Source organism: Mercenaria mercenaria, chromosome 10 (genome assembly GCF_021730395.1).
Source record: "Mercenaria mercenaria strain notata chromosome 10, MADL_Memer_1, whole genome shotgun sequence".
Lineage (NCBI taxonomy): Eukaryota > Metazoa > Mollusca > Bivalvia > Venerida > Veneridae > Mercenaria > Mercenaria mercenaria.
Genome location: NC_069370.1, coordinates 28,179,604 through 28,191,921, shown reverse-complemented (window position 1 = coordinate 28,191,921; position 12,318 = coordinate 28,179,604). Strand labels below are relative to the sequence as shown.

General features: G+C 35.3%; 1 protein-coding gene across 2 annotated transcripts in view; it reads right to left on the bottom strand.

The window, feature by feature from the left end:
- Positions 1-4,040: 4,040 nt before the first annotated feature.
- Positions 4,041-12,318, bottom strand: part of LOC128559843 (prenylated Rab acceptor protein 1-like) — a 69,974-nt gene continuing 61,696 nt past the window's right edge. For both annotated transcript variants that reach the window (XM_053552564.1, XM_053552565.1), the window contains exon 5: positions 4,041-7,431. In XM_053552564.1, coding sequence (XP_053408539.1) covers positions 7,340-7,431 — 92 coding nt within the window. In that variant the 3' untranslated portion in view covers positions 4,041-7,339. The remainder of the gene's footprint in view (positions 7,432-12,318) is intronic.

Below are 12,318 nucleotides of genomic sequence, written 5' to 3'. Positions count from 1 at the left end.
AAAGGCATTTCTAGTTTTAATATTAGTGGGGCCAGGCGCACGAAATTTAACAAATTCTGGATAGGAGCTTATAATGATACTACAGACCAAGTTTGTTGAAACTCTACTGAGCAGTTCCTGAGTAGCTGATAAAAGATATTTTTATTTTTAACTCTAACAGCACCTAAAAAGGGGCCAACTGCTCCCATTGGAATAAACCGGGGGCAGGACACACTAATGCCAAGTTTGATGAAGATCCATTCAGCTTTGCATGAGAAAAAGTCTTTCAAAGGTATTTCTATTTTTAGCTCAAGTGGCCCATAAATGGGGCTAAGTGCCCTCCCCCCCAACACCCATCGAACAAATTTGAGAAAGGACCTTATAATGATCCTCTAAACCAGGTTTGATGAAGATCCATCAAGCGGTTCATGAGAAGTTGTTTCAAGGTATTTCTATTTTTAACTCAAGCAGCCCCTAAAATGGACCAAGTGCCCCCAACTGAACAATGTTGATGAAGGACATTATAATGATGCTACAAATCAAGTTTGATGAAGATCTATCAAGTGGTTCATGAAAACGAGTCATTTAAAGGCAATTCTAATTTTAGCTCTAATAGCCCCTAAAAGGGGCCAATCGTCCATATTTGAACAAAATTGGGAAAGGACCTTATAATGGTGTTATAAACCATGTTTGATGAAGATTCATCCAGCAGTTCATGAGAAGAAGTTATTTAAAGGTATTTTAACTTTAGCTCTAGTGGCTCCTAAAAGGGGCCAAGTGCCCCCATATGTAAAAAATTAGTAGGGGACCTTATAACGATGCTACAGATCAAGTCTGATGAAAATCCATCGAGTGGTTCCTGAGAAGAAGACTTTTAAAGGTTTTTCTATTTTTAGCTGCAGTGGCCCTATAAGAGGACCTTATAATGATGCTACGGACCAAGTTTGGTAAAGATCCATCATGCAGTTCATGAGAAGTTCTTTTAAGGTTTTTCTATTTTTAGCTCTGGTGGCCCCTAAAATGGGCCAAGGTGAACCATTTGAACAAACTTGATAAAGGACCATGTCAGGATGCTACTGGCCAAGTTTGGTGTAATTCTGACCAGTAGTTTCAGAGGAGAAGATGTTTAAATATAAAATGTTGACACAAGACAACGGATGCTGGACCATCCACCTATACTAATAGCTCACCCTGAACAAAGTTATGGTGAGCTAAAAATAAAGTCACCAGTACCTCACGTGTCATTATCATATTGTATACCTGTCAATAACAGTGAAAAGTCGTATGATATCCTACTGGAACAGTCTGTTAACTGGTAAAGATAGCAAACTGGCTCTCGAAATTTATAAGTTATGTTAAATCAGCCAAATGAAAATTTCAAATCGATAAGTAAGATAAAAGACATACTCATTGCTGTTGGTCGCCCCGATTTATGGGAAAATCAGTTTCAAATTAACCAGAAAAATCTCCATAACAAATAAAATGCATACTTATCGACCAATTTAAGCAGAGCTGGCATGAGCAACTTCAACAGTCAAATAAGGGACGTATTTACTCTAGCTTTAAAGAAATCCACCAGTTTGAGCCATATTTTCTAAAACTTGAAGAACAAGAATATATATATATTTTTAGATTTCGAACCGCAAATCATTTATTCCCAATTGAAACTGGAAGGTATGATGGTACTCCAATTAATGAGAGGTATTGCACTTCGTAATAGAGATCAAATAGGTTCAGAGAGGCACTATTTATTAGATTGTCAGTATTTTCAATGCGAAAGGGAAAAATTCCTAGGTCATGAAGCATTAAAAGCTAGAAATCACGACTCTACGTTTAACAGTCTCATTTCTTCAGCATCTCAATTAGTCTTAAAAAGTATTAGTAAGTATGTAGCTGTTGTCATGAATAAATTCAGGCGCTAGATATACCAATACCTTCCCTCGCTACAAGCTTACAACCGCCTGGTCTTAAATTTGTGAATCTTTCCTAGCGAGTGATATGCAAATATTCGTCCTACTCCAATAAAAATGATTTCACAGTATATGCAATTTCAACATAATCAACCCACATATCATTTCTGATATTATTTACAAAACAGTGACTCGACAACATGAGCAACTTGGGGGAAAACAGTGTAGAGATTCTTCATTAATACCAGAGGCCTTAGTTTTCTTAGAGTAGAAAAAAATTTGCTACTTTAAGCAAACACTTGAGAAATGACAGCTTATTTCAATGTTCTGGTTAAAATCAACATAGTTATCAAATATAGCAATATTGATTTGGCCATACCATAATCACTAATTGCCTTTGCTTTGAATAAAAGTGATGCTTTATTTGAAATGAGTCAGAAGGTAACTCATTATCAATGTTTACTCCAGTTTTTTGTCATTGGGTATACAACAATATCTTCAGTTCCTTCTTTGAAATTTAAATTCCAGCATTCAGATCTGTAACTATGTATTGCAAAGACAATCTTACATATGGTACTCTTGCACTGACAAGTATCACAGACAAAACTCCCCTCCTCCCCCACCATCCAAGAACATTCAATATCTAATGCCCATATTTTTGCAAGCCTAACACATCGATTTTTGTCATACTGCCTGGTTTTAGTATTAGGGGACATTTTTCTACAACATGCCACCAAAGGGTTATGAAAAATAATGACTCCTGAAAAATGGTAATTTTCTAATAAATTATAGTCTGATTAGAAAAAAAGAGGAGAAAGGATGATAGCCCCTGTGTATAATATATAGAATAACCTGACCACTTAAAAATTATGTTAAGACTTCACAAAATTTATTCTAAAGTCAAAACTTCAAACAAGAGGGTCATGATGACCCTGGATCGCTCACCTGAGTAATATAAGCTACATGTTGCAAATGTCAAACTGATGCTAAAATATTAAGAAAGTAAGTCAGTAGGTCACATTTATGGTCACTGAAAGTCAGTGTAAAGATCAGTGTGCAAAGCTGTATGTGTCATCCAAATTTCAAGGCTGTACCTTAAAAAACAAGAAAGTAGGTCAGTAAGTCAAGTGACCCCTAATTACTTGGGGTCATCAGGTAATTGTAATTAAACAGTCTACGAAATATGATCAGATAATTTTTGAATTATTTTTTCCTATTTAACTCATATATAAGTGGCCCCTTTCACCCGAGGGGCATAATTTGAATAATCTTGTTAGAGAACAACTAGACAATGCTACATATCAAATGTCAAAGGCCTAAGTCTTTAACTTTCAAACAAGAAGATTTTTTTTAATGTTTTTTCCTATATAAGTCTATGTAAAACTTGGGACCCAAAGGCCAGGGCCTCTTTTCATCCCAGGGGCATAATCTGAACAATTTCAGTAGTGGACCACTAGGCAATGCAACATACCAATTATCAAAAGCCTAGGTCTAGCAGTTTCAGAAAAGATTTTTAAAGTTTTTTGTTATATAAGTCTATGACCCGGGACAGGGCCTCTTTTCACCCCAGGGTAACAATTAGAATAATCTTGGTAGAGGATCATAAGGCAATGCTACATATCAATTATCAAGGCCTAGGTCTTGTGGTTTCAGACAAGAAGATTTTAAAACTTTTTTCCTATATAGGTCTATGTAAAATTTGGGACACCAGGGTTGGGGGCCTCTTTTCACCCCAAGGACATAATTTGAACAATCTTTATAGAGGACCATTAGATGATGTAATTGAGGCTCTATGCCTTGCGGTTTTGCACACGAAAATCTTTAAAGTTTTTCCTTTCTGTTACAAGCAAGTGGCAACAAGAGTTCTGTGTGGAATTCAATTCTTTTAACAATTTTGAAAGGCGGCCACCCGAGAATCATTACTGTTAAGTTTGATGTAAATCTGCAGAGTGGTTTTGAAAAAGAAGATTTTTTTTAGAAATTGTTGATGGATGCACGGCGGACGACAGACACTGAGCAGTCAAAAAAGCCATTGTAAATCAATACATTTTGTCCATAACATGTTACCTTTCTAAATATTCATGGTCAGCAAAACCAAACTGTAGGAGTATAATTAAAAAGAACTGAGCAAGATCAATTCTTACTTTCCAATCAAGTTAACACTGTTTATTTTTATGTATATGCATGATTAGCTTCAGTTTCTATGTAAGTATAGCTACATGTTTGTAACATGTGCAAACATAGAAATATCCTCTATAGATAATCAATAACAGTATTTTTTCATTCAAATACAGTGTAACTGTAAACAAGAGGGTCTTCTTTCGCTCACCTGAGTTTAGTTGCTTGCTTAAACAAATTCCTTTGCTAAAGCTTCAAAAACAAAGATTATGGTAAAGATTATTCAAGATAACTACTAAAATCCGGTGTAAAATGCAGCCCCTATTGCATACACAAGGTTTTTCTTTGATTTGACCTAGTGAGCTAGTTTTTGACCATAGATGACCCATATTCGAACTTGACCTACATTTCATCAAGGCAATCATTCTGACCAACATTCATGAAGATCAATTGAAAAATACAGCCTCTATCACATACAAAAGGTTTTTCTTTGATTTGACCAGGTGACCTAGTTTTTGACCCCAGATGACCCACATTCAAACTTGACCTAGATTTCATCAAGACAAACATTCTGATAAAATTTCATGAAGATTTGGCATAAAATGCAGTCCCTACTGCATACACAAGCTTTTTCTTTGATATGACCTAGTGACCTAGTTTTTGACCCCAGATGACCAATATTCAAACTTGGCCTAGATTTCATCAAGGTAATAATCATTCTGACCAAAATTCATGAAGATCAGTTGAAAAATACAGCCTCTATCACATACACAAGGTTTTTCTTTGATCTGACCTAGTGACCTAGTTTTTGACCCCAGATGACCAATTTTCTAACTTGGCCTAGACTTCATCAAGGTAATCATTCTGATAAAATTTCATGAAGATCAGTTAAAAATACAGCCTCTATCGCATACACAAGCTAAATGTTGACAGACAGCATTGCTCAGGTGAGCTAAAAAACAAGAGCTGTCCGTAAGACAGCGCGATCCACTATTCTGCGATTTTACAGTAAAATGAATATATGTCTCAATAAGAGACCTCTACTTTAACAGGAAGATACACCAATAATTCTGTTAAGAACACAAATCAGAGTTATTGGGATTGTTTGGGGAGTTTCAAGTCATTATCTTTTATAATACCAAAGTTATGTCCAGAAAACGAAGTTTGTCAAAAAATTTAAGTATGGAAGTGGCATAATTTGGTTAAAAATACAAATCAGGAGTTATGGGGATTGTTACCACACATGCAGATGATGATGATAAAGATACATTATAAGTTTCAAGTTTTTATCTTATATTATCCAGAAAACGAAGTTTGTGAAAAAACTTTAAATATGAAAGGGGCATAATTCTGTCAAAAATACAATTAGAGTTATGGAGATTGTAACCACACATGTAAATGATGATTATAAAGAAATTTTTTTAATTCCAAGTCATTATCTTTTAAAAGTACCAAAGATACGTCTATAAACAAAGCTTTCGAAAAAATTTAACATGACAAATTCCAAGTATAACAACTTGGTGACCTTGACCTTGGGTATAATGGGCCAGCCCCTGCACATATTTTGTTTGTATGCTGGACAATGTTTATGTGAACTTACAGTAAGATATAAGCAATAGTAACAAAGATATGACAGAAAAACAAAGGTTGCCGAAAAACTTTAACCTTAAAAATAACCTAAGTATAACACCTTGGTGACCTTGACCTTTGGTATAATAGGCCCAGCCCCTGCACATACTTTGTTTGTACGCTGGACAATGTTTATGTGAACTTACAGTAAGATTTAAGCAATAGTTACAAAGTTATGACAGAAAAACAAAGGTTGCCGAAAAACTTTAACCTTAAAAATAACCAAAGTATAACACCTTGGTGACCTTGACCTTACGTATAATGGGCCCAGCCCCTGCACATACTTTGTTTGTATGCTGGACAATGATTATGTGAAGTAACAGTAAGATATAAGCAACAGTAACAAAGATATGACAGAAAAACAAAGGTTGCAGAAAATCTTTAACCAAGAAAGCACACGCCGACGCCAACGCCAGCGTCGGGGTGAGTAGAATAGCCCCCCCTATTCTCCGAATAGTGGAGCTAAAAAGAATGTCAGGGTTAAGAATATTAAAGATAAGTGTTGAAATCTGTATCAAAAGTTACACAGGTGGGTCAAACTTCAACGCTGTACCTTCAAAATCAAGAAAGTTGGTCAGCAGGTCAAGATTAGACTTCAAGATGAGCACTGAAATCTGTATCAAAAATTATACAGGTCGTTCAAATTTCTACAAGAAGATTTTCTAAGTTTTTCTTATATAAGTCTATATAAACCATGTGACCTCTAGGGCGGGGCCATATTTGACCCTAGAGGGATAATTTGAAAAATCTTGGTAGAGAACCACTAGATGATGCTACACACAAAACATCAAAGCCCTAGGCCCTGTGGTTTTGGACAAGAAGATTTTCAAAGTTTTTTCCTATACAAGTCTATATAAACCATGTGACACCTAGGGCGGGGTCATATTTGACCCTAGGTTGGGATAATTTGAACAATCTTGGTAGAGGACCTCTAGATGATGCTACATACCAAATATCAAAGCCATAGTCCCTGTGGTTTTGGACAAGAAGATTTTCAAAGTTTTAAGTCTATGCAAACCATGTGACCCCAGGGCGGGGCCATATCTGACCCTCGGGGGATAATCTGAACAATCTTGGTAGAGGACCACTAGAGTGGACGGTGAGCGATCACAATAGCTCAACCTGAGCAAGTTGTTCTCAGGTGAGCTATAATGCATCAATAAATAAAACATCGAGTATGAATGTAGTTTATATACATTGTTCTGTATTTCAGTTATATAATGATCACTCAATTACCACAATCAAAGTCTTATTATAGCAGCATTCCTCCTGATGAGTAACGATTGTAATATTTCATCTCTTAAAAATGATGAATTCCTTTAAATCGCAATTAATATTGTCTTCTGCTGTGTACCAGACTTGTTTGTGAACAATGCCACTTCAGGTCCACTAATAGAGGACTGATCTATTACTATAATTGCGGTAATATTACACCTATTCCAACATATAGCATATTATGTAACAAGCAAACTTGTAAAACTGAAGAAAATTTATGAGTTATAATTTATCAAGCAGAATTGGAAAATCCAAATATCTATACTTTGAACTCTTCTGTTTACTGACGCCATCATAATTTTCAAGTTACTCATCTGAAGATGTGCTGCTTTAAAAACATATCCACATATAATACACTCTTCTTAAAACATTATTGTTTCATCAGGCAAGGTCAAGGTTACTTCAAATGCCAATGTTAAATATGAACATTAGACTGGTTCCATTTCCAGATCGAATGGTTCTCCTTCATCTCCAGGAGTATAGAATGAGGCATGTAACATAATCACAAAGAATGAGGCACCTGAAATAGACAAGTGAAATGGCTAATTTGCATGCTGATGTGAAATTTGCTGCAGATACCTGAAAAACACAAGCATGCTTGAAAAAGGCCTTTGCTAAATACACAAAAGCAAACCTGTACTTGACTACATGACCTTGAATATATGTATTACACACTGAATCATGAATGGTAACATCTGTCTTGATGTAACTAGAATGTGTCTGTAGGACACAGGGTGTGCTCCCACTGGTACATTTGTCACAAACAAGTGGCAATAATTCAAAAATTAGCAGACTTAAGGGGGTATAGCCTCAACAAACACTTTATATAAAGGATTCATTATTCGATCTAGGTCATATACTTTTTGAGCTGAGCATCATAAACAAAAAATCCACTATTTTGACTATTTCAAGGGCCATAACTCTGTAATAAGCGCTAAGATTCTCAAGAAGAATGCCAAGTGTGCAAGGTCACATCATGATAAAGACTCATGCAAGGTTTCATGAATTTACATCAAATACCCTGAAATCCTGAAAATAAGCTGGTTTTGAAAATAAACCGGTCTCGAAAATGAGCCACCATTTCACAACAGGAATAAGAGCTCTGCCAAGCGGGCAATAAACACCCGAATGGTTATATCAGAGGAGGATGGGAGCAAAATTTAAAGAACTTAACTGTGGAAGCCCAAAAAACAGGAAGAACAAAGAGAAGAAATAAAAAAAAAAAATTCTAAGTGAACAGAAAAAACTACCGTAATCGGCCGAATATAGGTCGCACTCGTGTATAGGACGCAGTGAAAAAATATCAGCAGAATTCTGGAAAAATGCTTATACCCAGTTATCACTTATCCGAATTTATGTTTGTCCGAAATTCGCTATAGTTTCTACGAACTCGCCGGTTTTTGCTAAATCATTGTCGATATTTCTGCATGTCGTGCAAGTATTTAAACTGAAAAGCATAAACTCTGTGTAAGCACTAAACTGCCGCATCCTCTGATCACTCAATGAATATTGACGCCAGTGAAAACGAAAATACACTTTGGCACGTGGCGGTAAAATGACGTAATTTTAAGACTGGTTTGCAAATTGTTTTGAACATTACGGATCAGCGACTATGATCATATTGGATCAGTCTAAAATCTCGCATGCACATTTACAATTGCCTCCGGGTATGATTAAACGGTTAATTGTTTTCAGATTGTGACAGTAGGTGTAAGATAACTAATGCCTCGGGCGTGAATTTCTCTATGAACAAGAGGATTATAGACAACTATCAAAATTATGTTTGAAGACTAGATAATCGGTTTTCGGGCTACCTGATTTGGAGTTTCAAGTATTTTAAAGCAAAATGTGTGAAAACACGCCGGGAAAGTTTTACACAGGTCTTGTTAAAAACTTAGGCCAGAGTTTTTTAATAACTTGGGTTACGGGAGATTTTCCAAAAATGAGCATAAGGAGGAGGGAATAAAAATAAAAATAAAGTAGGAAAATGTTAGCATCGTAAAAAAAAAAAAAAAAAAAAAATGAAAAAAACACAAAAATTTTTATTTTGTAAAAAGTGCCACTGGGTTAAAATAAATTGTTGTTTCAGGCAAATGTAGATTCACAACACAGTCTAGATAAATCAGACAAGTTATTTTCCCAATTTGAAGCTTTTTATTCCCACTTTCTTTATTAAAGCCTCCATGTTGTATGTTATAATATTATGTTGTAGAAACTATTAAATACTTGAAATTTTTTGCATGTTGCTTGCCTGCTTTAAACATATATATAGCTTGCTAATAAATAGAGACTAAACACGCCTGGCATTGTATTCTGTTTCTGGTGTTGGTGTGATTATATATAGTGTAGTGTAGTATTGTTGTCACATCCTATGCATATTGTGTTTCTGACCTTTTAACCCTTAGCACGCTAAGTTTCTGAAATGGACAGGTCCATCATTCAATTTGGGCAATACCATTTATCATTCGAAGAGGTGTTCACTCAAAATGTACTGACTGAATAGCGAACAGTGCAGACCATGATCAGTCTGCACGGATGTGCAGGGTGATCTAGGTCTGCACTGGTCGCAAAGGCAAAACCAATCGGTTGTACCATTGTAAGGGTTAAGGAAGACGGAAATAACTTTTCACTTTTTTCTTTTATGATTTCTCCATTTTTCATTTATGCTCCGACATGGGCCATTTTTCACTATACATGCCAGACAGTCCCAAGCCTGTTAAGTGTGAGGGGTCTCTTAAAAGTTACTGAACTCCATATCTGGCTACAACTTTGAAAGTAATTTGAGGTAGACTTTAAGATTTAAATTGCGAATTTTAAAAACAATCAGCAAAGGTACTACATTCAAACTTACACATACTTTTTCTTTAATAGTTCAAGATTTTGTAATATTACTCAGTTTCAAATGTTTTAAATATTAAAAGTAATTGGTCCATACATGGAGTTCAGTACCCTTGCAGGGCTTCCATTATGATTCAGTTTTATGGAGTCAGGACTGCCTAACATTCAGATTATGGAGTCCCTCTTAAATTTGCTTGGAGTCCTACATATTTTCACTTTGTACAGTTACCTTCAATACCATCATCACCATCATCATCATAATCATTACTATCATCACCATACTAATTGGTTCAGAACAGTGCATAAAGTAATAGAATTTAGAGAAAAGGACCACTAGATTGATTAGAAAACATCTTTTTTAACAACAAGAGCTGTCCGTAAGACAGCCAAGCTCGACTATTCGAAATATTGTCCCAGAAGCAGGAAAATATTACCCAAAAAGGTATAATATCAAAAGAGTTTTAAGTTCAAAAGGGGGAATAATTTGACCAAAATGCATATCAGTTATGGGACTTGCTGCTATCAACTAGTTTTATAACCCCGAAGGCACATGTGAAGTTTCAATTCAATATCTGCATTAGTTTTGGAGATAGAAACTTGCATGTAAAACTTTAACCAGAATTTTAAAAGTTCAAAAGGGGGCATAATTTGCCCAAAATACATGCCAGAGTTATGGGACTTGACCCAGTGAGGTTGGTAATTGATCTAGAAAAAGAAAAATAAGTTTCAAATCTATATGCCTTTTAGTAATGGCTGTATGTACTTGCACGCAAAACTTTAACCAGAATTTTCTAAGTCCAAAAGGGGGCATAATTTGGCCAAAATGAAGGTCAGAGTTATGGGACTTGCTGCTACCAACTAGTTTTATAACCCCGAAGACACATGTGAAGTTTCAAATCAATATCTGCATTAGTTTTGGAGATAATAACTTGCATGTAAAACTTTAACCAAAATTTTCTAAGTCTAAAAGGGGGCATAATTTGCTCAAAAAACATGTCAGAGTTATGGGACTTGACCCAGTGAGGTTGGTAATTGATCTAGAAAAAGAAAAAATAAGTTTCAAATCTATATGCCTTTTAGAAATAGCTGTATGTACTTGCACGCAAAACTTTAACCAGAATTTTCTAAGTCCAAAAGGGGGCATAATTTGGCCAAAATGAAGGTCAGAGTTATGGGACTTGCTGCTATCAACTAGTTTTATAACCCCGAAGACACATGTGAAGTTTCAAATCAATATCTGCATTAGTTTTGGAGATAGTAACTTACATGTAAAACTTTAACCAAAATTTTCTAAGTCTAAAAGGGGGCATAATTTGCTCAAAATACATGTCAGAGTTATGGGTCTTGACCCAGTGAGGTTGGTAATTGATCTAGAAAAAGAAAAAATAAGTTTCAAATCTATATGCCTTTTAGAAATAGTTTTGTACTTGCACGCAAACTTTACCAGAATTTTCTAACCCAAAGGGGGCATTTTTTGGGCCAAAAATGAAGTCAGGTTTTGGGTTTGGTGCTATCAATAGTTTTTTTTACCCCGAGAAAATGTAAATTTTTCAAATAAATATCTGCATTAGTTTTGGAGATAGAACTTGCATGAAAAATTTAACCAAAATTTTTTCTAAGCCCAAAAAGGGGGGAAAATTTGCTCAAAATACATGTCGGGTTTTGGGCTTGCCCCAGAGGGGTTTGGAAATTGACCTAAAAAAAGAAAAAAGCTATATGCCTTTTAATTGATGGCTGTATGTACTTGCAGAAAAAACAAACCAAAAGGTGTGCGCCGACCCCGAGGCCAGGGGAAAAGAATGCTAGACTATTCTTGAATAGTCGAGCAAAAAAATATTTTATTTTTTTTTAAAAATTTATAGCAACAGCAGCATTTAATAAAATCCCATCTTACGGGGTTTTGTTCAGCTACAAAACAAAAATCCCTTAAAAAATTGAAGAAATTTTTACTTGGAGTAGAATTTGAAAAAATACGTCATTCACCTTGCAATACCAACCAGTTAATTTTTTCCCCCATCAAGAAAATCAAAAAAGGAAAATTTCCCCGACCCCCTTTTTGATGTCAGCTCCCATGTGTGGTCTAATGTGTCAAAGATATCAGTTTTTTAATAGGTCGGAGACAAATTGAATGTTTTTTTTTTTCTTCTAAAATTACTGGAAAAGGATTTTCATGATGAAAATAAAAAGTAAGTAAAAAATTTTTACGGTGGGAAAAAATTTGTTTTAAATTTAAAAAGGGTGTGAAAAAGTCTTTTTTAAAAAATAGTACTTGCTGGGCTTTTGGCTGAAATTTCTATATTTTCCACAAATTTAAATTACTTTGTCTTCCCCTTAGGGGGCTTGTTTCACCCAAATTTAATCCGCCTTTTGTTGTCGCAAATTAAGCCCTTTTAATATGTCGCTGATCTGGATAAAGGTTTTTATTTAGGCGTTTTTTATCGACCGATCTTTCACACTGTCCCACTTCAAACACTGCCGGCAGTTTTTACGGGCTGCAATATCAAGTGTTAAACGCTTTTTTAGTTTGGGGCGGGCTAGTCCGTTTTAGTAAAAATTAGTCCGGTGTATT